The sequence below is a fragment of the Pseudonaja textilis genome, chromosome Z (genome assembly GCF_049901715.1).
Source record: "Pseudonaja textilis isolate UNSWEBS1 chromosome Z, rPseTex1.2, whole genome shotgun sequence".
NCBI lineage: Eukaryota > Metazoa > Chordata > Lepidosauria > Squamata > Elapidae > Pseudonaja > Pseudonaja textilis.
This window is the reverse complement of record NC_142008.1, coordinates 22872583-22899257: the sequence shown is the minus strand read 5'-3', so window position 1 is coordinate 22899257 and position 26675 is coordinate 22872583. Positions and strand designations below refer to the sequence as shown.

The 26675-nt window shown below is 39.1% G+C and overlaps 1 protein-coding gene and 1 long non-coding RNA gene across 3 annotated transcripts in view; one reads left to right on the top strand and one right to left on the bottom strand.

Moving 5' to 3' along the window:
- Positions 1–6674: 6674 nt before the first annotated feature.
- On the bottom strand, positions 6675–17139 carry LOC148123940 (uncharacterized). The gene is made up of 3 exons (XR_015739986.1): positions 17036–17139; positions 15762–16003; positions 6675–8541 (listed from the first exon to the last, which is right to left on the bottom strand). It is a non-coding gene; the product is annotated as an uncharacterized LOC148123940 (long non-coding RNA).
- A 2381-nt stretch (positions 17140–19520) lies between these two features.
- Positions 19521–26675, top strand: part of FAM171A1 (family with sequence similarity 171 member A1) — a 102354-nt gene continuing 95199 nt past the window's right edge. For both annotated transcript variants that reach the window (XM_026716122.2, XM_026716121.2), the window contains exon 1: positions 19521–19653. In XM_026716122.2, the coding sequence (XP_026571907.1) occupies positions 19551–19653 (103 nt within the window). In that variant the 5' untranslated portion in view covers positions 19521–19550. The remainder of the gene's footprint in view (positions 19654–26675) is intronic.

Sequence of the window (26675 nt, the reverse complement as noted above, 5' to 3'; positions counted from 1 at the left end):
AGATCTAGGCTAATTGGGATAGGAATTAATCCTTAGAAATGATTCTCCCATTATTTAGCTGTAAAATTTTCATATAAATCATTTGAAACGGTCTACTAAACATATACCTGCTATCTACCTACTTTTCTCCTAATATTTGAGTGAATCTAGAAAAGTCAGTGCTAAGCAAAAAATCAAATCACCCTAAAGCTACTGAAAAACTAGAAGGATACTTTAATGCCAGAGTGGGGACCTTCTTAGAAGATTTTGTACACCTGGATGATATTCCTGAGCATTATGTTATAAATGATCTACCTTGGCTCTCTAGAAACCCCAGAAGAAATACTGTAGGCTCACATCTTGTTTCTTTGATTTATGTAACTTCCATATTTTAGGAAGTATGGAATCTGATTTTATACATCCTTTACTTACAATTTAGAAAACTCGTGGTATTTTAGATTACATATGTGTTACATGGAACAACATTTTTGGGTTTCAGAATCTTATGCTTAGCTAAGGTCCTATTCAAATACTCCTTTCAAAGTCTATATAGGTGTAATGGTTCTCTAACTAAAAATATACCTACCCATAATGATGTCAGACAGGGCCGTATCGTAACTCCAATATTTTTTTTTAATATAAATTTTATTTGGGTTTTCACAAAAACATAATACAAATAAAACATCTTTTTTTGAGAATAGCATGATCCGGGGTTATTACTTCTTCATACAGACACAAACTCAATTTCATATTCATCTTTGTGTTCTATTCCATATCTTATTACTGTTTTAATATTTTCTCCATAATTTTTCCCCTCCCTTGCTTTTCTCAACTTTATTTTTAATTATCTATCTAAATTCAATTATACATCTTTTTCTATGTTTCAATGTTTTTCCAATCATTCTATTTATACCTTTGTCTGTCCTGTTTCAATTTCATATTATCTTTTCTCATTAAACAAATTTTCCCCTGTAGTTACTAATTGGAGTAGGACATCTTTATATCTTTTAATTTTATCCATTCAACTCTGATTTAAACTTCAATTTGTGCCTTTAAAATTATAACATTCAATATAGTACATAACTTCCAATTGAATTCTGCTTGATACATTCTTAAAATACACACTATGTTCTTAAAAAAATTATATATATATGACAATAGTAAATAAAACACTCAATCCATTCCAATTCAATTCTATCATTAATATTAGTTAGAATCTTAACATCTTTAACATTTCTTTTCAATTGAATATCATACTTCTTTGTGAACACTTATAAACTTTCTATAATTCTTTTTTTTAAAATCATTAATAATAATTAAAATGTTCCCATTCTTTCCTAATTTCATCCTCTCATTCACTTTATTTCATTTATTTATTAACAAACATTCCAGTACATTACAATAAGTATTTTATCCATCATTTTAATCACGTTGTTTCATATTTTCTAAAATTATTTCTAATATAACAATACTATCTTATGTACCTTTGCAGAATCCCTTTTTCAATTAAATTTTCACCCATTATCTCTAAATAGGCTTATACGTTCAATCTTTTCCCTGTTTCTCCATATCTTGCTTCTGTCCTTTATAACTTCTTTTTCTTTCCTTCTTCCCCCTCTTCTTCTCCCTCCCCTTTTTGCCCCCTTGTCTCTCTACTTCTAATTCTCTCTTCTATGATCCTCTCTTCTGTTGCTTCCTAATATTGTAATTATTTTTCAAACTATTCTTTTTGGGGGGGTTATTTTTTCAAATCTTAAACTTTTCACTCTTTCCCCCCTTTCCTTTTTTCCCGACATAAAGTTATTTGATAATTAAATATGGCTTCTTCTTTGTCCCAACCTTCTTGTTTTACAAGCGTTTCTTATTGTTTCTCATAGTTCCAGATCTCCATTTCTAAAAATTGAAATATGAAGCCAAAAAAACCTCTTCCTTCTTGTGCATCTTCTTTCTGTTTTTTAAGTTCCATTTTCAATTCTTCTAAAAGTGATACCATTTTAAACACTTTTGAACAACTACCCGATTGATTTTAGTCATTTAAATCCAATAGCCAAAAATCCAAAAATCATCAAATAATCCAAATAATCCAAAGCTGTTTCCTCTTGCTTCTTTTTTCCACTTTCTCTTTATGGGGTTCTATTATTTTGTTACAAAGTTTCAGTTAAAATGTATCTTTTAGGAATCTTGTTAAAGTTTCACTGTAGGTTCCTTTTAATTCCAGGCAGTCTCCTCCATTTCTTCAGATCCCGCCCTTTTATTCTTTTTCTCTCCTTTCCCGCTTTTAAAGATTTTTGAGTATCCAAAAGTCTTTGTTATCCCTTTGACATTTTATTTTCAGCTTAAATGCCTATTGATGTCAAAGTGGATTTTTGTCAGTTTCTTACTTAAATCTCTTAGCTGTCAGTATAAGGAAGGGAAGAAAAAAAAAGCCAAATCCTTTCCCTTCCCTTATGTTGTTGCTTTTTCATTTTAACCCGGTCAACCAAAACTTTCTCTTTTTATCTTCCTCCTGCACATTCTTTTCTTGTCGAGTTCTTCTTTGAGGTGGCCATTCTGACTACTGCTGCAACTGCCTTCGGGAAAGGGAGCAATGGCCAGCTGAGGAGGAGAGGTGCAGCTCTCCTCAACCCTGCTGGTGGTCTCCCCCCTCTTCACCATCTCTACTAGATGGCTTAGCCCAGAATTCAGCTGGCTCAGGGCACTCCAGTGGCGAGCATGGATCAAAACTGCACACAATCGCACATTTCAGTCTGTCACCGAAGAAGCTCAAACCAGAAGTCCGTAACTCCAATATTTTTCAATCTCCATGACAATGATATAGCAGGATTCTTGTATATTGCAGACATTCATATGCTAAAAATCCATGACAAATTTATTATTATGCTTTTTTATGCTGATGTAATAGTTCTGATGGCACTTTTCCAAGGAGGCCAGAGAAGACTGTTGCTGAAGCTAAATACTATGCTCTTAATTTCTTAAATATCAACAAAGCCAAATCTAAAGTGATGGTACTTAGCATCAAAAGTGTGAAACATATTAGATAAATGGGGAGCCTATTGAACAAATGAATTATTTTTCTCATTCAGGAGTGATTTTCATCAACACAGGGTCATGGGTAAATCATTTTTTTTAAAGCTTGGGAAGGGCCATGACAAGTACTGAAATATTATATGCATTGTTTAATTATAATTATCCTGGTAACTTGCCTCGTCTACTGAAAACATTCAGAGCAAAGAGTCCCAATGCTGACATGGTGTGGAATTATTGGGCGTTATAAAAACTACCTCACTTGAAAAAGTTCAGACATTTTTAAAAAGCATACTGGAAGCTGTTAAGAACACTTCAGTCCCTGCAATCAGGGCCAAAACAGGCATCTACTCTATACATAATCAATTAATAATTAACATTTTCACTGTCAGAGGAATAATTCAATGGACTCATTAGTCTTCCCAAAATAGATTCAGCAGCAAAGTAAGTATTCTTCTTGTGCCATACCCATCATTGGACATTGTCGATCATGTTGGTGATTCTATTTTTATAATAGCTGCATGAAAAAGTGTTGTTGAGTTTTGTCCAAACCAGTCCCTTATATGTTGAAGCCATGATGTTCTTCTTCTGCTTGGACCTCATTTGCCTTCAATCTTTCCTTGGAAGATTAAATGAAGTATGCCACATTTTTCTGGGTATCACATCACACGTCCAAAATATTTTAACTTTTGTTTTTTTATGTTTTTTATTATTACTCTTGGCTTTCCCAGGCAGCTTATCACCTCCTCATTTCTGATAAGTTTAGCAGAAAAATAAGTATGAGTCAGTCCAATTTCTGAATAAGCTGACATACTTAAGTTATTTCACAGCATGGTAGTATCACAACATCTAGTATTTACTCTCAATTGCCTCTCAGGCAATGGAAATTTTTAAATAGAAAGTCATATACATCAGTGCGCAAACTGATTTTTAAATTGGTTGACTAAGAAAAAAACTACTTTTCAATCTGAAAAATATCTATCAAACAATGGACACAATTATCAAGGAAGGGCTCTCCTAGAGTCTAACTGAAGATGGATTCCATGGCCAAATATGGGTGTTTCCACCACCTGTCATATCATGAGAGGATGTGTATATATTGCCTTAGCCACTGAAGACAATGTTAATGTTTTCTTTGATTGTTAACTACATGCCTCTTATGATTAGACATTTAACATTCCTATTTGAAAGAAAATCCCACTGGGATTTAAATTGCTCATTGTCCATTTCTTCCTGGATTCTAATCTATACATCATGACCAGATTTGATAAGTTAGTTAAGGTCATTGATCAAAGAACCCATTATATCAAACAGATTGAGGTATCTTGTAATGGTTATCTGAATGTTGATTCCTTGTATTTATCTCATATGTATTTTATTACTGTATTTTCTTTTATCTATTTTACCTGAAATTAGATCTTGCATTTTAGAATAGAATAGTTGGAAGCAGGGGTGGGATTCAAATTTTTTAACAACCGGCTCTGTGGGTGTGGCTTGATGGTCATGTGGCTGGGTGGACATGGCTTGGTGGTCATGTTATTGGCTGGGCATGGCCAACTCAATATCACTCACATCAAGGCACGCATCTCCTTGCCTGGCCTCTTGTGACTGCAATAGTCGTAAGTGTGAAAAATGGTCATACGTCACTTTTCTCAGTGCCATTGTAACTTTGAATGGTCACCCCACACAAGCAAAGTACCAGCAAAGGAGGGGAAAAAATTCCAGAGAAGTTCCTGAGACAGGAAGTCTAGTTCTGCCAAGAATGTAAGTAATAAGGGTTAACGGAGAGGCAGTTTCTGTAAGCAATACCAGAATTTTTCCTTCCTGCCTTCCTTAAAGGATTAGGCCAGTAATTTCTTCTTACAACCAGTTCTCCGAACTGCTTAGAATGTTAACAACCGGTTCTAGAGAATAGGTGCGAACTGGTAGAATCAACCCCTGGTTGGAAGGGACCTTGGAGGTCTTCTAGTTTGGTGATCGCCAAATGGTGGTCCATGAGAAAATTTTGGTGGTCTGCAGAGAAATGTCACCCCCAAAGCATCCTCAAAGCAATTAATCCAGGCTACGCAGGAACAAAAGGCTGTGCTGCCCACATGGCCCATGGGAACACAAGGCTTGTGTTGCTGCATTGTGAACAACATGAGGTAGTGAGGGGAGAAAGGGTGGAGGTGGGAACTTGCCGCACACACCCTGCCTGGCCACTGGGCTGCTTCTTTCTTCTTCTGCTTTTGGCTGCACGCAATGAAAGCAACAAAAGTCTTTCTTTCTCTCCCCCAAACTTCGCCAGAATGAGTCTTTGGGACCCTGCAAGGCATCCTGCTCCAAGAGGCTTCACTAGTGTGACAAGTCTCACAAAGACTCATTTCTGGCGGAATTTTGGGGAAAGAAAGGAAGACTTTGCTGCTTCTGCTGCTTCCCTTGCATAAAGCCAAAAGTTTCTCTCTCTCTCTCTCTCTCTCTCTCTCTCTCTCTCCCCCCCCCACCCCGAGAACAGAGCTGGAGACAGTATCCTGCAATCCCAAATAAAGAATGATCGATCAGTAGGAAAACGGGATGGGGAATTTTCCTGCAGACTTTTGAGGGGATTTTCCCAGGGTCTTTGGTCTGTGGGATTTAAAATTATGAGTTTGGTGGTCTGAGGTCCAAAAGGTTGGCGACCCCATTCTAGTTCAACCCCCCTGGCTAGGCAGGAAACCCTACACTTCAGACAAATGGTTATCCAACATCTTTTTAAAAACTTCCAGTGTTGGAGCATTCACAACTTCTGGAGGCAAGTTGTTCCACTGATTAATTGTTCTAACTATCAGGAAATTTCTCCTTAGTTCTAAATTGCTTCTCTCCTTGATTAGTTTCCACCCATTGCTTCTTGTCCTGCCCTTAGGTGCCCTGGACTTGGAGAATAGCTTGACTCCCTCTTCTTTGTGGCAGCCCCTGAAATATTGGAACACTGCTATCATGTCTCCCCTAGTCCTTCTTTTCATTAGACTAGACAGTTCCAGCAACCCTTTTTTATATGTTTTAGCCTCCAGTCCGCTAATCATCTTTGTTGCTCTTCTCTGCATTCTTTCTAGAGTCTCAACATCTTTTTTACATCGTGGCGATCAAAACTGGATGCACTATTCCAAGTGTGACCTTACCAAGGTATTATAAAGTGATATTAACACTTCATGTGATCTTGATTCTATCCCTCTGTTTATGCAGCCTAGAACTGTATTGGCTTTTTTGGCAGCTGCTGCACACTGCTGGCTCATACTTTATTTTATATTGTGATGTTGTCATAACACTAATCAATTAACCAACTACTACTAGTACAGACAAAGGTTATAAGTTGTCCATTCCTGATTTACAGCCTCAGTAGTGCTATAAATCATTTTTCATATTATTTTTAGATTCTTTCCATCATTGGTTTTCCAGAGGCCTTCACACTTCAATATATCAAGGTAATTTTGATTTTATTTCTTGCTAATTCTTTACTTAAAGGTACATATGTTGCCTAATGGCATAGCCATAAGTTTTGTTTGTTAGTTTATTGCTGGCTTGATTATGCAAAATGAGCAATGGTAAATCGGGAAAAGCAGCAATTTCAATGCATATAAGTATACTAGCAGTTTAATGTTTTAATCATCTTATGTAAATATCTTCTTGAAATAATACAGCTAAATTCTCATATTAAAATACAATCTCTTTATTTAAAGAAGTATTTCCTTACTGAGTCCCATTTGGACTTAGAAGTTTTGATTGCACATACTGGCTAATGTCCTTTGTTAGGCAAGTACAGTAGATTTATATTTAGCATGTGTGAGAGATGTTACATTTGTTCTTCTCCGTAAAACATTAGAGAATTGTTTTATAGAACTTAAACTGATTTTTAAGAAATGTGATTTTTTTTTTGCTTTGAGTGTTCTTGTTTTCTTTGTGGAATATTGACATGAATTTTTGGGGAGAAAATATGGCAGATTATATTTAAAAAAATAGTAGGCTTGACTATTTGTTTAATAGTCATTTACTTACTTATTTATTCAATTTCTATAGCCACCCAACTTAACCAAGTAATTCTGTTGGGTTGCGATTTTAAGATTATAAAACAATTTAAAACATCCATAAAATAAATAAGTACAAACAACAGCCATGATAATTAATCAACTAATAGTGAAACCAAGTTATCAGGCTTGTAATACATTCCGAGCCCTAGATCTGGACACATAGCCAAATTTTTAAAGCTTTCCCAAAAGCCAACAGGCCTGGGGCCATTCTAATCTGATGGGAGAATATCCATAAGGTAGGAGCTACAGAGAAAAAAGGCAGTCGACACTGTTTGGCTCGCGAGACTTGAAATACATTGCATCTATTGGATCAAATTGGATAGGTAGAAAGTCTTGGAAAAAGATGAGGTCCCCAGTCATATTCGGATTTAAAGGTGGCAAATTGAAGTTATAATGGTGCTGAAAAAAAATGACTTATGACCAGTCGTCACACATAGTTATTGCAGAATCCCTACAGTCATGTGATCAAAATTTGGGTACTTGGCATTAGGCATATATATTTACGATGATTGTAGTGACCCAGTGACTCATAATTACCATTTGTGACCTTCCCAGAGGGCTTTCGAAAAGCAAAGCCAATAGAGGAAACCAAATTCACTTAATGATCCCAATGATTCTTTTAACCATGGCAAATAATATAATAAAATAGAGTGTGACTCACTTAACAACTGCAACATTTAGTGATGGAAGTCCCAGTCCCAATTGTCATCATAAGTCAAGAACTACTGTATCCAAGGTTGTTGTGGGTTTTATGGCTTTGTTAGGCTAAAATGAAGCACACTGTATAAACCAGATCATTCCATTGCAGCTTTCACCCCTGAAGGAGCATTGGGTCTTTCTGTCCCTTTTCTATATGACCAGGTCACCTAGTCCAAATACAATGACACATCTTGTGCATTTTTGTGAGGCTTTAATTAAGGTAATAGTCCTTTCTAGCCAGAGGTGGTGAATCCAAAGCTGCAGCTGGATCAGTAACACAGCATTCCTGAGCTATGCCCTAAACTAGGATTGTCATTTCTCTTATGGCAGCGGAAGCACAGTTCACAGCCCAGAATCCCACTGCAGCTTTTCCCCTCAGGACAACTTGCCACTCCCATCGGCCCTTATAGTTCTCCCCTGTCCTTTCATTTCAATGCCCTACCTCTCTTTCCACATCCCCTCACTCCTGCCCTATTCAGAGTTCAAGGAGCCAGGTTCTAGCCACCAGCCAAACATGGAACTAACGGATCTATCAAAAAAACAATTGTTTGCAATCAATCACAGAAATACTTATCCAGATGGAAGATCCTGAGTAGTTCAGACAGAAGAGAAACAGCAGCAATAATTTTAAGTCTTTGCATAATTTGCAAAATGAAATCACCATTGATAAAGCAGAGCTACATCATTAAGACACATGTATCCCTTGCAATATCACAAGCTTCTTGTTTAAACCAATCATTTGCTTCTTTTCCTCCATGACACTCAGTTCAAACTGGCAGATTAACAAGATGGCAAACTGTTGCAGAGGAAAGCCAAGCAGAAAATTAGAAGTTGTGCAGAATCACAAACATTGTTGTTGCTTTTGTCGAGTGCTAAGTTGTTTAGGAGTGCTCTCTCTTTCTCTTTCTCTCTCTCCCTCTCTCCCTCCCTCCCTCTCTCTCTCTCTGCAGCACAGCTTCTGCAAAATGCGGGCTGTAGTTTGAGGATGCCTGGTCTAGATGGTGTTGAACAAATATTTCCCGTGAGATGCTTAAATTGTTACACAACAGGATATGAAATCTTTCAAACTAATTGTAAGAAATCCTCCAATGAGAAAGTCGTGTTGATTGGAAAATAAGCAGATAATAAAAGAGGTCTTGAAGGAAACAAGAAGTTTATTCTTAAAGGAGAACAGATCCATTAAAACAATGGAGCAACGCTATTTGACTATTGAAGAAATTAAGGCTGTTTGGGAACAATATATTCAAACAATACTTGTAAGCTTGACTTATTGCAGAAGATATAAAAAACAACAGATACCCTGTTTTTCCCAAAATACGACCTATCCTGAAAATAAGTCCTAGCTTGATTTGCACATGTGCACCCAATATAAGCCTTACCCCCCAAATAAGGCCTAATTAAGATCCTGCCCACTCCTAAATGCATGAGTAAAAATTAAGCTAGGGTGGGGATGGAGGTGAAGCTGCCTTACTACTTACTTTTGGACAGTTGTAGCCAGGCCTTGCACATCCTAACACCTGTCTTGTTGGCCCATTTCTTCTGCAGCCAGCAAGGCTGGCAAAGAAGGCCTCTGTAGCTGATAACAAAGCTCTGGATTGATCCTGAGCACTGTTATCGGATGCAGAAGCCTTCAGGAAAGCCTTGCCACCCACAGAACAGTGAAAAGGGGGCTGGGGGTGATGCACGCAAGTGAAGTTAGTCAGTAGATGACATCCCCCGAAAATAAGACCTAATGCCTTTTTTGGTGGCAAAAAAATATAAGACAGGAACTTATTTGGGGGGAAACACAGTATTATTGAACAAAACAGAGCCCAAGATTCTGTTTTGAAAGTGTTTTGGGAGTTTTAAAAAGTGTTAGATTATAAAAGTGATATGGGAAAAGATATTCTGGATCTGAACATAGGTTTAAAAATCCAGAGCATAAGAATGATATGGAAAATAAGGCCAGAATGAATTTACAAATGAAACCAGTTGTTGTCTTAATAATAAAACATAATTTAGGTCTGTCTTCCCTAAATCAGATTGCCAACTGGTGGCCCGCAGACCACTGGTGGTTGATGAGAAAATTTTAGTAGTCTGCAGCGCACCCGTGTCTGCAACAGGGGTGATACCAGCGGCGAATGGATTGATGCACATGGGGAGGGTAGCGTGTGGGAGATCGCAGCATCAGAGTCCTTCCTGGGTGTTCCCTGGCCTGCGAGAGGAAGGTGCTCCTCCCCTCAGGTGCCACAAAGCGCTCACCACCCCTCTGGCAGCTGCCAAGCCTCCTCCCACCATGCTTTTCTTCCTCCTCGCCAGAAGCCCTCACATGCCCAGCGGAAAGGCAGCTTGGTGGGTGCCAAAGGAGTGGTGAGCACTTTGCAGCTCCTAATGGGAGGGATAAAGCCTCCCCCTGGAAACATCTTCACCTGAGGGCATCACTGGCAGCTACTTCCTGCAGTTCAGGAGGTCCACACTCTTCCTGTTGCTGCTCGGCCTCCTTGATGCACGGAGGCAGGAGGCAGCAGCCATGACACAGGTTGGCTAGGGAGACTGCAGGATTGCCCCATCTCTCTGCCAGCCATCTGGTCTTCAGCACGTGGCTTGTTGGCCTCCGGACATTAGATTTCCATGACCCAGCACCAGTTCAGAGGTTCTTTTCTTTTCCCTCCCCCCAACAGAGACAGAAAGAGGGAGGGAGGGACAGAGAGAGAGGGAAGACATACAGAGAGAGGGAGGAGAAAAGGAGAGGGAGGGAAAGAGAGAGGGGGGAGAAAGAGAGAGGGGGAAAGGGAGAAAGAGGGGAGGGAGAAAGAAAGAGAGACAAGACAGAAAGGGAGTGGAAGGGGGAAAGAGGGAAAGAGAGAGAAGACACAGAGAGAGGGAAGAAAGGGAGGGGGAGAGGGAAAGAGAGAGAAAGAGGGAGAAGGGGAGTGAGAGAGGGAGAGAGACAAGATACACAGAAAGAAAGGGAGAGAGAGGGAAAGAGAGACGAGAGAGAGAAAGGGAGAGGGAGAGAGAGGGAGGGAGAAAGAAAGATGAGAGATTCCAGTGTTTTGTTTTATGTGAGAAACAGGTCCAAATGATTTTTTTTGAGTATTTAAAGTTGCAGTAATAGGTAGCCAAGCTAATCCTGAAGGACCCCATCCTGTCAGTGGGAGTCCAGGCGCTTCAGTGAGCAACATGCTGGATTCATATTAGTGGTCCACAGGATTTAAAATTATGAATTTGGTGGTCCCTGAGGTCCAAAAGGTTGGAGACCCCTGCCCTAAACCATATTCTGAAATTTTGGGGGGTTGCAGCTTTAATAACAGTTTAATCAAATCTGCCTGCTTTAGTTGCTAGCAGAGTATTGTATGTTCTTATCATGCCCCAGCATATAACTTTTATATACTGTTGTTGCTCTCTAGCCCCATCTAGTAGCTAGACAAATATCAAGTATATAGTTTGAAACTGGCCCCACCTCTTTACCCACCAGCCCTCACTCTCAAAACAAGTGCATGCTGGGAAGCCAGACTCCATTTCCTTTAGCATTTGGATAATGCAGAAGCATAAAGAAGAATCCATGTTAATCTGTGGCACATGGTCATCCAAGGAAAAACCCACATCTCACATACAAAGCATTGCTGGTGAGATTTAATTTGCTTGTACTTATTAACTGTTATGTTCAGCAGTAACTCAATATTAGAATACTTTATTGAATAGAATTCTTTATTGGCCAAGTGTGATTGAACACACAAGCAATTTGTCAGTGTAAATACTCTCAATATACATAAAAGAAAGATACATTCATCAGGAGTCGAGAATCATAAGGTACGGCACTTAATGATAGTCATAGGGTACAACAAGCAATCAAATCATACTAGGAAACAGTCAATAAAAATCATAAGGATACAACTAACAAAGTTATAGTCATACAGTCACAAGTGAGAGAGGATGGGTGATAAGGAGTGATGAGAAGATTAATAGTAATAGTAGTGCAGACTTTGTAATAGTTGAACAGTGTGGAGGGAATTATTTGTTTAGCAGAGTGATAGCTTTTGGGAAAAAACTGTTCTTGTGTCTAGTTGTTCTGGTGTGCAGTGCTCTATAGTGTCATTTTGAGGGAAGGAGTTGAAACAGTTTATGTCTGGGATGTCAGGGGTCTCTAAATATTTTCACAGCCCTCTTTTTGACTCATGCAGTATATAGGTCCTTGATTGAACGCAGGTTGATAGTATTTTTTTCTGCAGTCCTAAGTATCCTCTGATGTCTGTGTCTGTCCTGTTGGGTTGCAGAACCAAACCAGACAGTTATAGAGGTGCAGATGATAGACTCAATACTTCCTCTGTAGAACTGGATCAGCAGCTTATCTATCTTGTATTTGGTTCTTATTGTATGCATACCTATTTTCCCCAGTTTCACCATATCCGGTTCTTTCAATAAAGCATTCGGATCTACGCACACGGTCTGTTTTATTGGAGGATAGGTGGGTTTAGCTGCATGTCGAACAGTGGTGGGATTCAACCGGTGTAACAACTGGTACATCTATCAGCACTCCAGGACAATAAACTATCCCCAAACAGGCCTTAAAACAAGTCTGGGACAGACTTGATGAGTGCTATGGCTCAGCAGAAGCAATAGAAAATTCACTGTTCAAAAGACTTGATAGCTTTTGTAAAATACCCAACAGAAACCTAGGGAACTTGGCAACTTATTAATGGAACTTCAAGTAGCTATGTCAGAAAGGAACTTGCAAGTACTTGCATTGACACAGCCAGAGGTGTCAACCCCACTGTACAACACTATAGCTTACAAGAGCAGTGGTTCCAAATACAAAAGAGAGTACAATGTTCCATTTCCCCCTCTTCTCTGTTCTTGTTTCACGCTGTCATGTGCTTCTCCTTCAGAATATAATCCTTGCAAGCCTTCAGTAGCAGTCCACAAAACTAATGTGACTCCTCCAGCTTCTCTCACATAGAAACTAAGATCAGAGATCCTGGTAAACAGTTTCCTCTACACCAGAAGCCACATCCTCTCCTAAAATGCAGAGCCTTCAGGGAGAAGTTTCAGAAGCTTTCCTGAAAGCAACATTTGCTACAAAAGTGCTCATCTGTCCCTCACTTTGCCAACAACAACTGTAAGGTCAGTGTAAAATGCATGGAATGTGGCAGCATAGGCCACAACACAGCTTTGCACCCAAGACCAGCACCATGGACTTTACAACACACTTACAGTGCCTGTGCAGCAGGAAGGAAAAATACTCTGCTACAATCACAACAGAAATCAATACAAAAGAGATTGCAGATGGCAAGTTCTGCTCCAAAATCCGTTTAGTCAGAGTCTACCCAGCAGGCCAAAGAGACAAAGCTATTAAGCTTTACGCCATTCTAGACAACCAAAGTAACATGTTTTTAGCCAGCTCAGCCTCTTTTGATGATAGCGCTCCATATTCCTTAAAAACTTGTGCAAGAATTGTGGAGACAGCAAAGAAAAGAACATCTGATTACCAAATCGAGTTGGTCAATGGCAAAACATACCTGACTTTACCAACTCTTATTGAATGCAACCAGATCCCTGACCATAAATCTGAAATCACTGCTAGATGCAGTGATTCATCACCCACATTTGAACCGCATAGCGCATCTGACACCAGAGTTCGTCCTCAGACTCAAATAGTCTTGCTCATAGGAAGAGATATTTTATGAATCCACAAGGCAAGAGCTCAGATCAATGGTCCCCCATAATCAGAGGTGGGATTCAATTTTCTTAACAATCGGTTCTGTAGATGTGGCCTAATTTATGGGTGTGGCTTGGTGGTCATGTGATTGGGTGGCATGGCTTGCTGACTGGGCATTGCTTGGTGGTCATGTGGGAGGGCATGACTTGTATGTAAATATTATAAATGTTTATGTAAATATTGATTTTTTTTAATAAAAAAGAGCAACTTTTACCCCAAAGCAGGCAAAGCAGGCAGGCAGATTGAGTTGCTCACAGAATCACAGATTCACTTAGAGATCTATCTATCTGCAATCGGCTACCTGAATCTGCACTGAAAAGCTTCAGTCCTAAGGAAGATTCAGCTCTGCTTTTAGATTAGCTAGAAAGCAAGAAATGCAAGGATTTCCTGCTTTCTAGTTATTCTAAAACTCCTGGCAGAGCAGAACAGCTGATGGTCAGGAAAAAAAAAAGGAAAAATAGCAATTTACCAAACTAGGCAAGTTGGATGGCTCGCATGCCAGGTAAGAAGTGAATGGGCAGGGAGGGGCGGGGCCAGCCAGTGGAGCGATTTGCTGGTTCTCTGAACTGCGGACAATCATGTGTGCAGCCTTTGCAAGAAATCATCAGCTGTGCCACCTGGACAGCTGACAAGCACTGCGCTCAGGTGCGCAGCGTTTGAAAATCCTCATTTCCTGCTTTTTCAACCTCAGCTGTGCCAAGCAAAGCAACTGAGGAGGGAAAAGTAGGAAATAAAGGACAGCCTAGAGCCAAGGCAGGCAGGTGGGCCAAACACTTCGCAGCTACAGGTTCTATAGAACCGGGTTGAACCGGAAGCATCCCATCCCTGCCCACAATGTTCCATACAATCAGAAATTAGACTTAGGGCGGGTCTAAGGAGATGTCTGCTTAGGAAGTGTGTACAACCTTTGTTAATAGCATGTTCATAAGCACATTAGAGAGTAGGCGTCCTTCTATTTTCCAGAGAAGCAACAACCAATTCCTCTTAAAGGAATCACCGCATATCACCCATTTGCTTTGTCCCTTCACAGCTCCTCCTGTCATGACCTCTGACAGTTACCAAGGTCATTTAAGGTGCACAGTCTTCCAAAAGATGGAAGATAACTATCAGGTGGAAACATCTACTGAGGACAAACTCCCTTTAGGAAAGACAGAGCAAGGATTAGTCGAAGAAGATAGTGACAACCAGGTCACCCCTCTTCCCTTGAGACCACAGAGATGACACCTACCTAATAATAAAGAACAAGCTATAGCCTGCTCCTTGCCAGTCCCCAAAGTCCATATATGACGAGTGTCAAACTGGATTTTTTGGAGGGCTGCATCAGCATTATAGTTCTCCTCTACGGGGCAGCGGGATGGATTTTTGGTCCTTTTTTGAGCTGTTTTTGGCCTATTTTTGACCCATTTTTCAGCCAGCTTTTTGGCCCATTTTTGGCCTGTTTTGGGGCCATATTCACACTTTCTCAGCTATTTTCTATCTGTTTTACAGCCCATTTTGACCCATTTTGGGCCTGTTTTCAGCCTTTTCTTGGCCATTTTCAGCCTGTTTTTTCAGCTGGTTTTGGCCCATTTTATGACCCATTTTAGACCCGTTTTCCAGCTAATTTTGGCATGTTTTACAACCTGTTTTCAGTCCATTTGTATCCCATTTTGGGCCCATTTTGAGCCAAAAGAGTACTGCAGAAGGCCATGGAGGGTGAAAACATGGCATGGGAGTTGCACATGGCCCATTTTAGCTTCCAAAGGCATTGCGAGCCAGTCCCTTGATATTTCCAGATTGGCCCCATGGGCCGGATTCAGCCCACAGGCCTTGAGTTTGACCCCTGATCTATGGCATTCATACCTCAGAACCTGTGGACAACACCATAGCTCAAATGGCACAGCAGCCTACAGCCATGCCACAAACAACAGCAAACTTCACAAAGCAATTGAACCAGTCTTTTGCAATGTCTCCTACAGTATCTATTCAACAGAATGGTGTTGGATATATATCAAATGACCTCAGCAATTCTAAGGGAGAAGCTAGCAGTGGGATATTATATTCCAGACTTAGATTGCTGTCAGGTTCCCAAAAACCTCATCAGAAACTGCAGTGGCACCACCTCATTGACAACCATATCAGCAAAAAAGCACTGGCAGCTCACCTGAGGCTACAATCTCAGAAATAGTGGTATCAGTTTGTACCAGACAGGGAGTGTCATGCCCAGCATAAAACTTTTATATACTGTTGTTGCTCCCTAGTCCCATCTAGTGGCCAGAGAGACAAATACCTCTGGTGGAACCTCTGGTCACAAACGGGTGACAACCAAAATTTCTTACCTCTAGTCGTGAATGGGTGCTTCGATGGCAACCAAACACAGCTGCAGCAATTTGCTGTTCCATGCCAATTTTCCCTTCCACACCTCTGGTAAGGACCAAATCAGGTGATGACCGAATTCTCAGAATGGATTATGGTTGTCACCTGAGGTTCCACTGTATATTGTTTGAAGCTGACCTCACCTCTTTACTCATCAGGCCGCACTCTCAAAACAAATGCATGTTGGGAAGCCAGACTGAATTTCCTTTAGCATTTGGAAAAGGCAGAAGCACAAAGAAGAATCCATTTTAATCTGTGGCACATGGTCATCCAAGGACAAACCCACATCCCACACATAGAGCATCACTGCTGAGTTTTAAATTACTTTTATTTATTAATATTTGTTTGAGCAGTAACTTAATACTGTCTATCTTGCATTTAGTTCTCATTGTATCTATCCCTTTTTTCCCCAGTTTCACCATACCGGTTTTTTCAATAAAGCATTCAGATCTACGCACACGGTCTTGTTTTATTGGAGGATAGGTGGGTGTTTAACTACATGTCAAGCTGCACACAGACTAATATGTAGCGAGGACAGAACAATTCTTGATGCTACCTTTCTAATCATTGCTGTCCCTACCATGTTATTTCAATTCTAACATTCCTAGGTACTTCTTCCAGCTATCTACTTTTCTATTAAAATTTAGAAAAAAGAAATTGCAGTGAAATATTTCAGTGAAGATTCTCATTCATCCAGGTAGAATTTTCCAGGCAGAAAGTTGAGCTATAGGCAACTGGACTTATTTTCTTGTTGGTTTGAGACATTTCACCACTCATCCAAGCAGATTCTTCTATCTGAGCAAGTTGGTTAAGGGAATCTGAGTAGGTAGTCTTTGGAATGTACCAAGTTCTAAAAATTGAATAATAGGTGATTCTGTAGTCTGCCACTTTTCTTGCTGTTTTCATATTCCCTCACCAACTTCAGGGTTTCTTTCACAAAAATGCATGACAATATATCAATGAAGATTCTCTGTCATTTTTAGGACTTGGTACATTCCAACTACTCTCTGCCTGAAATTCCCCTACCAAACTTGGTCAGACTGAAGAAGCTGCTGGGATGAGTGGTGAAACATCTCAAACCAAAAAGAAAATAAGTATAGTTGCCATGACTCAGTGTTCAGACAATTCTGCCTGGATGAATGAGAATCTTTATCAACATGCACTTTAGGGAAGAAACCCTGAGGTTGGGTAAGAATATGAAAAGACAGCATGAAAATAGATTACAGGAATCACCTACCATTCAATTTGTAGAAGTTGGTACATTCCAACGGCTCTCTGCCTACTCAGGTTCCCCTAACCAACTTGCTCAAACTGAAGAAGCTTCTTGGATGAGCGGTGAAACATTTCAAACCAACAAGAAAATAAGTCCGGTTGCTATGACTCAACTTCCAGGCACTGAAATATTGTTTATGTGACCTTTTCCTAAGAAATAAGCTTTTTTTGAAGGGGGGAAAGTTCCTTGCCATTTTGCTTCACGAGGCAAAGAAAAAGAGGAAAATGTGAAAGAAAAAGTATCAATTTATGGAAACAAAAAATAGAACCATATAGTAATTAGTATGGTTGCTGCAGTATAGGAGCAGATGCAGGATATATCCATGCAAAGATTGCGAGCTCCTTTCTAAAAACAATTTTAACAATAAAAAATATACTAAAGGAGGGATACTTAACAGTAGCTGTAAGAAACTCTTGCCCATACAACTGGCTTGTCAAGGATGATGGGAACTCAAAATGAGATTAGTGCTGAACAGGAACGATTTTGTCCCGGAAATCCACGGAGTTCCCCACACTTATTCACTGATACTTATTCCATGGGGACACTAGCTCAACTTCCAAACTGACTATGGGCAGTTCACATATTGTAACACATGGTGCTGTCCTGGAAGCCTCTAAAAACTAGGCCTTGTTCTCCTTGGTCTTGTTAAGGATAGGGTGCTGATGGGACCCTTAGTTGATTTGCAGCTTGAGGATCTTTTGTTTTTCTATTTTAAGCTGTTCTTTGAACATCTGTTCAAAGTTGTTCTGGAGTCAAGTGCAGGGAGGGCAAAAAAGAGAGGGAGGGAGAAAAAGTGAAACTGTTAAAATATAATCTATATTGGGAATGGTTTTAGGTAGAAATTAGTAATATTTATTTTGCCCAGCTTTTCATTTTTTTCAAATTTATTTCTTTCCATTTACATGCCAGTTTAGAATGTTTCCATCCAAATGTGTGTGCAAGGAGAAGTTGCATACTATTTTCATGGTCACCCAATACACAACCCCATCCATTGTTATCTTTATTTTCTGTATCTTAAAAGTAGAGATTTGCAGATGTGTATACTGGTGCAGGAAATGTTGACTTTGTTAAATATGAATCAAATCTCTCATTCACAGCTAATGGCAAAAATTTCATATATGATGTCAGCGATTTATGGAATACATGTTTAATTTTTATGAAAATATTTACACCTTGCTTTCTACTAATATTGTAAACTGTTGCTGTGAACAATTGATTGAAACAGATTGGTGATATGATATGAGCTCTGGTAGCACAGTGGTTAGAGTACAGTACTGCAGGCTACTTCTACTAACTGCCGGCTGCCTATAATTTGGCAGTTCAAATCTCACCAGGCTCAAAGTTGACTCAGCCTTCCATTCTTCAGAGGTGAGTAAAATGAAGGCCCAGATTGTTGGGGGTAAACCGCTTAGAGAGGGCTGCAAGCACTATGAAGTGGTATATAAGTCTAAGTGCTATTGCTATTGCCATTAACAATAAGTTTTAAAAAAATTATACATATAACATAAAAATGACTGCATAGTATCTTCAGAGTGTAAATGCTGAAATCTGTCTGAAAAAAAGTTGGCATTTTACATGATAGAAATATAAATGAAGCCAAATATACCTGTCCCAGGATAATATTGCAACATTAACTGTTGATAGGCTGTCCAATGAATCTTCCCCAGAAATTTATTCTGGTAATCTAGGTGCTTCGAATAGCCAGTTTGTTTTTGTAAGGGGTTAAAACGCTGGGGTGGAAACCAGATGTAGTCCCATTTTCGTTTGTGTTCACCTTGGGCCAATCGCTCTGTCTCAGTTGTAGGAAGCAAGAAATGGCCAACTGTTTCTGAAATTCCAACCCCCAAAATCGCAGGGACTTGTCCAGGAAGTCTCCAAGATTAAGACTAACTCGAAGACACACCAAAATAAAGTGGTTTTGCTTGCATGGTAGTATAGGTAAGTTGTATGTTCTTAAATTGATCAGCATCTTAACTCCTGCAATACTAACTCAATGTCACTCCAAGGCCTCGGCTTTTGGGGCGCGATGGTGAAAACGACCCCCGAGCCAGTCAGCAGGGGGAGCTCCGAAGTTCTGGCTGGCTCGTCTTGTCTGAATTGAGGAGAGCTGTACAAGGGAGAAAGGAAGGGGTTAAGCAAACTGAGGATGGTGGAGGAGCCTCGCTGCCTCTTTAGGGAGAGCCACCCGCTGTTCGCTTCCCCTTGCAGCCCCCTCAGCCGTCGTGCTGCAACCGAGGCCCGCGCAGCGGTGCCGGCGCTCAGCGCGAAGGTGACAATGCGGCCTCTCCAGCGGAAGCGGCAGCCTCCGGCATGGGCAAGGGGCATCACGGTGGGCCACGCGGAGGAAGCCAGTTTTTGATGCGTTCTATTCACACCTCCTCCTACCTCCTCTTGGGCAGCGGCTCCGACGGTCCCCTCCCTCCCCGCCTCCTCTTCCTTTCCCGGCGGCAGCGGCCGCGGTTGCCACGGCAGGGGGAAAATGAGTAGGGCGGCGGCGGCGGCGGCACTTCTCCTCTGCCTACTGGGCTGCAACGTGTGGAAGGCGGTGACCAAAACCTTGGCGGCGCCCGATGCAGCTCAAGGTCGGTGAGGACGGGAGGCAAGTGGGGCAGGGGCCGTGGACACGCTTTTGTGTGGGGCGGCGGCGAAACGCAGCCGCCCCCTTCGGGCAGGGTCTCCGAAAATGGAGAGTATTGTGCGGGGGTTCGGGAGGGGCTGCAGCGGCTGGCTGCAAAGAACAAAACCGTCCGAGCCACCCTCGGTTCTTGCCCGGAAAGGGGGCGGCGCCCGCTATTGCCACCAGCGCCGCCGAGGGAAGCTGCTGGAGCGGCGCCGGCGGACCGCCTGGCTAAGGAGCAGCCTGGGGGCTTTTGTTACCGGAGTTGGGCTTTGTGCTTTCGAAACCTTTTTCCGCTTTGTTGCTCTGGGGCTCGTTCTCCTCCCCCTGCCCGCACGGGGGCTTCATTTTCACCTTTGGCTGGCTTTCTGTGCCAAAGTGTCGGATTCTCCCCCTGTAGCAGCAGAGCAGCTGCGATGCTACGGCGATAAGCGCTGCCTTCCTCCTCCCTCCTCAATTGTTTCCTCTTGAAAGATTTACCTTTCCCCGGTGTGTGCAGTGCGGGAGGAGCCCCTTGATTTCAGCACGCTGATGCATTACAATTTTTTTAAAAGGCAGGCATATTGCGTATTTTGTTCTGAATAGGAAAATAAGCTAAGTGTCTGTTAGGTTTTGTATTCAGTACTGTATTTGGGGTAAGAGGCCATTTCTGAAAGGAAAAAAAATGGTTTTCCCTAACCTGGTTGCATCCCGATGTTTTGAACTACAAATCCCATGAGCCACAATGGAGCCATGACAGAGTATTATGCAGTATCACCCATCATGAGGGTATAGGTTTGGACAAGTTTGCTCTTTCAGATATTCTTCTACATTTTCTCTTTAAATGCCCCTTTTCTTGGTGTCAGTAATGTAGCTCAATCTTCATGGACCCTGCCAGTTGTTAGTGGGATGTACTAAAATAGCCTCTGGAAAGTTTCTTTGCTTTCTTTGAAATCTGTTGGGAAACAGGGTTCGGAGTTCCTCAACCTGCAATCTTTGGTGATGCTTTTTTGTAGGTATAAAAAGAAAAGTACAAAATCACTGTGTGACATGATAGAAATGCCTGCCAAAACTGCTCATTTTTGAAATTGGCAAAGATAACTGTGAGGATTCTTATGTCTTTATGTTTTATTCTAAAACAAAAATCCAGTGCTTATATAATCTTATGTAACAAAAAAAACTTGGTGTACCAAAAGCCACAGAAGATGTGGATTTTAGTTAAATGATATAGGAAATTAGCACTTGTATCAATTCATTTGTTAAAAGCCATTTTTTTTCAAAATATAAACTGCTTCACTATTAACAGTAAAATGCTTACTTGTTATATGACAATGTTTGAAATGGCCAAGATAATTAAATCACCTGGTACAATTAAGTTCTTACACACAAATCTGGAATGACTGCCCATGGCTCCACTTTTGATCTGGTTGACTTTGTGGTGGCTCTACCAGGACTTTCTCAATGGCTGGTTCATAAAGAAAGGCGCTACCTTTCTTTAGAAGATGCATCCTCATCACTCAGTCATCTATAAAATAATAATAACCAGTTGTTGTTTCAGATTGCCTTTCAGTTTCCTTTTTTTCCAAATAAACTTTTTAAAACATCTATAAGTACAATCTGTAAAAATATTTGGTTTTATTGATGGTTCTTTATTATTCTATTCCAGGGGTCTCCAACCTTGGCAACTTTAAGCCTGGTGGACTTCAACTCCCAGAATTCTGCAGCCAGCAAAGCTGGCTGGGGAATTCTGAAAATTGGAGTCCACCAGGCTTAAAGTTACCAAGGTTGGAGACCCCTGTATTGAATACTGTTCTGGATATATAGGAAGAATATAAGTGTAGAAATTAAATAGTGTTTCTCATTTGCAATTCTTATCTTAATTTTCATGGTGAAGTTAACTGTTCTCTTTGGGCCTCTCGGTATATTTAATAAAGAAACCTCTTCCAAACTATTTGATCTATCGAGGGTTATATTATTAAAGCAAACTTTTATTTCTCAGTGACAACTGATTATCTGTTAGATGATGAAATATTAACAAATTAATTGAAATTGAATTTCGGTTTTTTATTTTTGTAGAAAAATGCTTTTAACTCTCATGTCCATACCTGTAGCCCATATGTAATTATGGGCACCATGTTTTCAGAAGGTACAGTGACTCGACAAGCTATTTTGTCAGAATAAAGTGAAGGAGTTTGAATTTTCAGTCTGGAGAAAAGAAAACTAAGGGGCGATACAATATCAGTTTTCAGGTACATAAAAAGGTGCTATAGAGAAGGAATTCTGGAGCTAGATTTCATTGCCATGGAAACTAGGACCAGAAATAATGGGTATATATTGCAACTACCAGATTTCCCTTAAATAAAACTAAAAATTTCTTGATGGTGATACTAGTAGAAATGTCTAGCCTCCCTGGTTGTGATATGTCAGTTTCTTAAGGTTTTTTTAGGAAGAGGCTTGGCAATCATTTTAACTGGTTTTTCTGCACATTGCAGAGATTGGAATAGACCCCCTTTATACTTCCCTTCTGTTCTTCCACCAGCCCAAGATAATAAAGTTCTTCAAATAGTATGGATTGACAAGAAACCACAGCAGAGTCCTGTCCCCTGCTAGGTTTTAGAGAGAAAATATGCAAGCAAAGGTCATTAACCTTTAACTAACCTCATTGTGCCCTCAGAAAAAGAGGAATGACAATAGTTGCCATTATTATTTCTAAATCATTGTTCTAAATCTCTTTGGTTATATAATTAGTTTGAGTATCTGAGGGACTATGCTTTGGGATAGTACTAGATGTGGGATGTGAGCTAAAAGGTACAATTAGCATAACACATTCCTATGATTTGTAAGTTTCCTGAAGTATTGCCACTGTGGAAAGAGAATGCTAGATGAGACCTAGCATACTGACCTAGTAACACAATTCTTACTGTTTATAATAAACCATTTTTCCCTTGTCATTCCTTAAACAATATTTATTCTCTTAGTCTGAACTTTTCAGTTTTCAGTTTTTGAACTTTCAATTGTCTTTAATGTAGCTATTTCCATATGAAACAGCAATAAATGAATTCTTTCACTATTAGATAAATTCTTCCAGATAAATTTCTAACATATTAGCTAAATCATTTCTATATTCATTTTTCATTTCCTATATCTTCTTAGGCTTTTATTTTCAAAGAAAGATGATTTAACTATGTTTTAACTCAGGTTTTTGGAAAAGGGAACATATTATAGCTGCTATAAAATAGTTTGATTTATAAATCAAGGAGAGCTTTAAAGAAGATTAGAGTTTTGTCTATATACCTGTATTATACAGCTATTGTATTCAGGACTGACTGTCTCTCTCTTTGAAAAGTTGACCTCTTTTCTGCTTTCAGCTATGTCACTCTTGAATGAGCAGCAGACATTGATTTATGCTAACTAAAGCAGTCAAATTTGTTTCAGTGGTTGAAAATTCAGATATACTCCACAAATATCCCATCTAATGAATAAGTTTCTGTTTATTTTTCCTCCACATAAGTGAATGCAAACATCAAAATAATTTAATAGCCTTGATGGGTGGTTGGGGATGATGGAAATATTGAGGACACTACATTTTAGAAAGGTTCTATAGGAAAAATCACTTAAGATGGGAGGGGTGAGTATTGATCAAAGTCAAGCTTCTATTAGTTGTTAAAATTCATTCCTTTATTAAAAACAAAACAGTTTCATTTCTTACATTAGTATTATAACTTCTTTCATTAAATTTAACGAGGAGAGACAGAAAACATTAAAATACTAGGAAGATCAGAACTTCAGTTCCAAAAATTCTTTAAGTTCCTGCCTTTTTCCGTTTTGGTTGGAATTCCATTTTCATTATGTAAGAGATGCAGTAAGAGACATTTGTAGAGGAAGTAAAAAAAAATCCAATATGGAGCCTTCAGTTGTGTGATTGAATGTAAAAGTCCATTTAAAAAAAAGGTGTGCCATGCAGATAAAAGGGGAAGGAGCTTTGATTGCATGGTCTTGGGCAACATCTTTTTTAACTTCTCCACTGTAGTCACCCCTGGGAGAGTTATTTTTATTTTATTTTATTGGTAGCTGATTGGTCCATAATGCAAAATGTAGAAGGGCCATTTCTTCTGTAAGGCAGAGAGACGTACCGATTTCAAGGGTCAGATATTGTGGGATGAAGAGTGATGGAAACTAGTGAAGGGTTATGTGCCATTTAACTTCTGCTCTAATTCCTGCTCTTTCAAGTATAATGGAGGATGTTTCCTATTATCTGCATAGAAATATAGTTTAGCTGCCAATTTCAGTCCATCATCTCAGTCAGAAGTATATTCTAGGCTAATATTGCAAGGAAATGTCACAGTGCTTTTAAATAAAAAGTGAAATGGACTTAATATATATCTAAAACGGCAAGAAATAGCACCCTTTAACAGGCTGAAGTACAATAATGTACTTCTTTTGCCTGTGCCTTGGCTATACTAATTTAAACTGAATGGCAAATTGTTACACATAGAAGAGCAGATTTCAAGCAAATTACTGGATAAGTAGTCCCAACTGAATACACTCTCTAGGAGTTATTTCAATTTCCAGAATTCTCATCAATGACTAGATGGTTGAGAATCCTGGAAATTGGTTCGTACATTGGGAGGACACACAGATTGGATGAAGCTGTGTAGAACTATGATTTTTTTTTAGAATAGAATATAATTCTTTATTGGCCAAGTGTGATTGGACATACAAGGAATTTGTCATCGGTGCATAAGCTCTCAGTGTACATAAAAGTCATAAGTAATAAATCATGATTAAGTCATCATAAGAATACATTCATCATAAATCATAAGATATAACAGTGATAGCCATAGGATACTAAACAAACAAACAATATAAATCTTACTAGGAAACTATTTTTTTTTCTGATATAGAGAACAATTGTGAGTTTTCAACACCCATGTAAATTCCTTTTCAGACATAAGCATACTATTTTTATAAGAATGATTCCTGGTTTCATAATGGTGTCAATATTTTTTCTCAAAATAGGAATATTTTTTCTCAAAATAGGTATCCTGTCTATAGCTCATGCTGAACAGATCCTGAAATACAGAATATATTTCAGATGCTCAAATAATATGGCAGAGAAGTAAGTGTAACCTGTTAAATGGGGAAAAGTGATTGGGCTTTTGTAGACCTAAGGAATTTTGGCTTTGTAAATAATAAATACAGTATTTTTGTATTTATATGAAAGAATGTGCCTTTTGGAAAATGCCACTTATTATAAGTTTGTTTTTTAAAAGAAAATTATTAAGATGTATGCTTAGATTGTAATACAAGATCATAAATTAAAAGCAAGCACATTATTGAAGTTATTTAAGCAAAATATAACTAAATGTATGTCTATATGAGCAATATTTTAAGGCAAGCCTTTGGCTGGGGCAAATGCATATTAGCTGCAAATTAAAATTATGATTTTTTTAAAACTAATCCTTAAATTTCCAGAATCTTTTTGGATAAATGTTAATTGTTCATTGAAAAGGGGAAAACATACATGCTACATATCAAATGCATATAAACTGTTGCTTTAAGCTATAGTTTTAATACATTTTTTAAACAGCTTTCTGCTGGCAAGTGGGGACTTGCTTTTATGTTGTCACTAGAAGAAAATAGAATATTCAACTATTGTTATTAGGTGGTTTAAGCTTCTTTTCTTTAAGGTAATTTAAATAGGCTAAGCCTATAAAAGCTAAATACATCTCTATTATTACATTTTTGTCAATGAAAATCCAGGAAAACTCATTGCTGTTTATTGTTCCATTCTATAATATAACAATAATGTCTAAATGGAAGTTCTTATGAGTTTCAAGCCTGGAATGTGGCTTGTAGTCTAAATCTTCCCAGTTTGAAATCTTACTAAATTAACAAGCCCAAATATATCTATGAACAGATCTCAAAATATAATTATTGATTTAGATTATTTTCTTAGATCATAGAAGGGGAATTTATACTTGTCCTAAATATTGATTTCTAACAGCCCAATCTAACATGGACCATAGTTAGAAATGCTGTAATATATAGTCAAATGACACATAAGCCATACTTTCTGTGACTACAAAATATTATTCAGAGGCAAAGTTAAAACTAATAGTGTTGAGTCCTGAAATGTATTTGAATATAAATTGCTCGGATTGGTAGTTGGGCTGTTCATCTGAGCTCCAAGCTTGGCAATTTAGTTGCAAACGTTTCATCACCATTCAAGGAGACATTGGCAGTGTGTAGCCAAAGTAATAGTTGAAAAAACAACATCACATTAAATGCTATTTAAAGGTCAGTGTTCTGACAGACGAGCACAATTCAAAGTGCAGTGATGATGTCTCCTCAAATGGTGACGAAACATTTGCAACCAAATTGCCAAGCTTGGAGTTCAGTTCAACAGCCCAGTGTTGAAACTGTCTTTTCTCTCTTGCTGTTTTTGCTAGTTTTCCCTTGTTTTCCAACTCATTAGATAGCTAGAAGACTCACTCAGACTTGTTAGAATCTCATACTCAAAATCTATGTGGCCTTGGGTTTATCCTGAGGCTGTTTTTAAAGAGAATTCTGCATTATTTGTCTCTGGATTGTTGCCTATCATCAGCAATAGTGATGGGTACTGTGCAAAGTGAATTCAAATTTCTGAATAGAATCAGAGTCACAGTGCCATCTACATGCTTTGTACTAAAACTTATAACATCTCCCTCAGCATGATCATTGAGGATGTGCATTGTAATAATCAAATAAAACTAAACTATATCCAGTTAGCAAGATTGTTAAACTTTATTTTGCCAAAAAACTTCATTTTGCCAATGTTTAATTGTGAACCAGCGATATACTGAATTGCAAAGAAGTGGTGTATCAGTTTATGTGTTTGGAGACGGGTTTCTCTGTGAGGTTATAGTGGATAGTTTCCAGAAAACTTCAAAGAAGAATTCCAGCATGACCTATATCTATAGTTTTGTTCTTTTAGGATTGGGGTTGAGGTTACTTTCCCCATTCCCC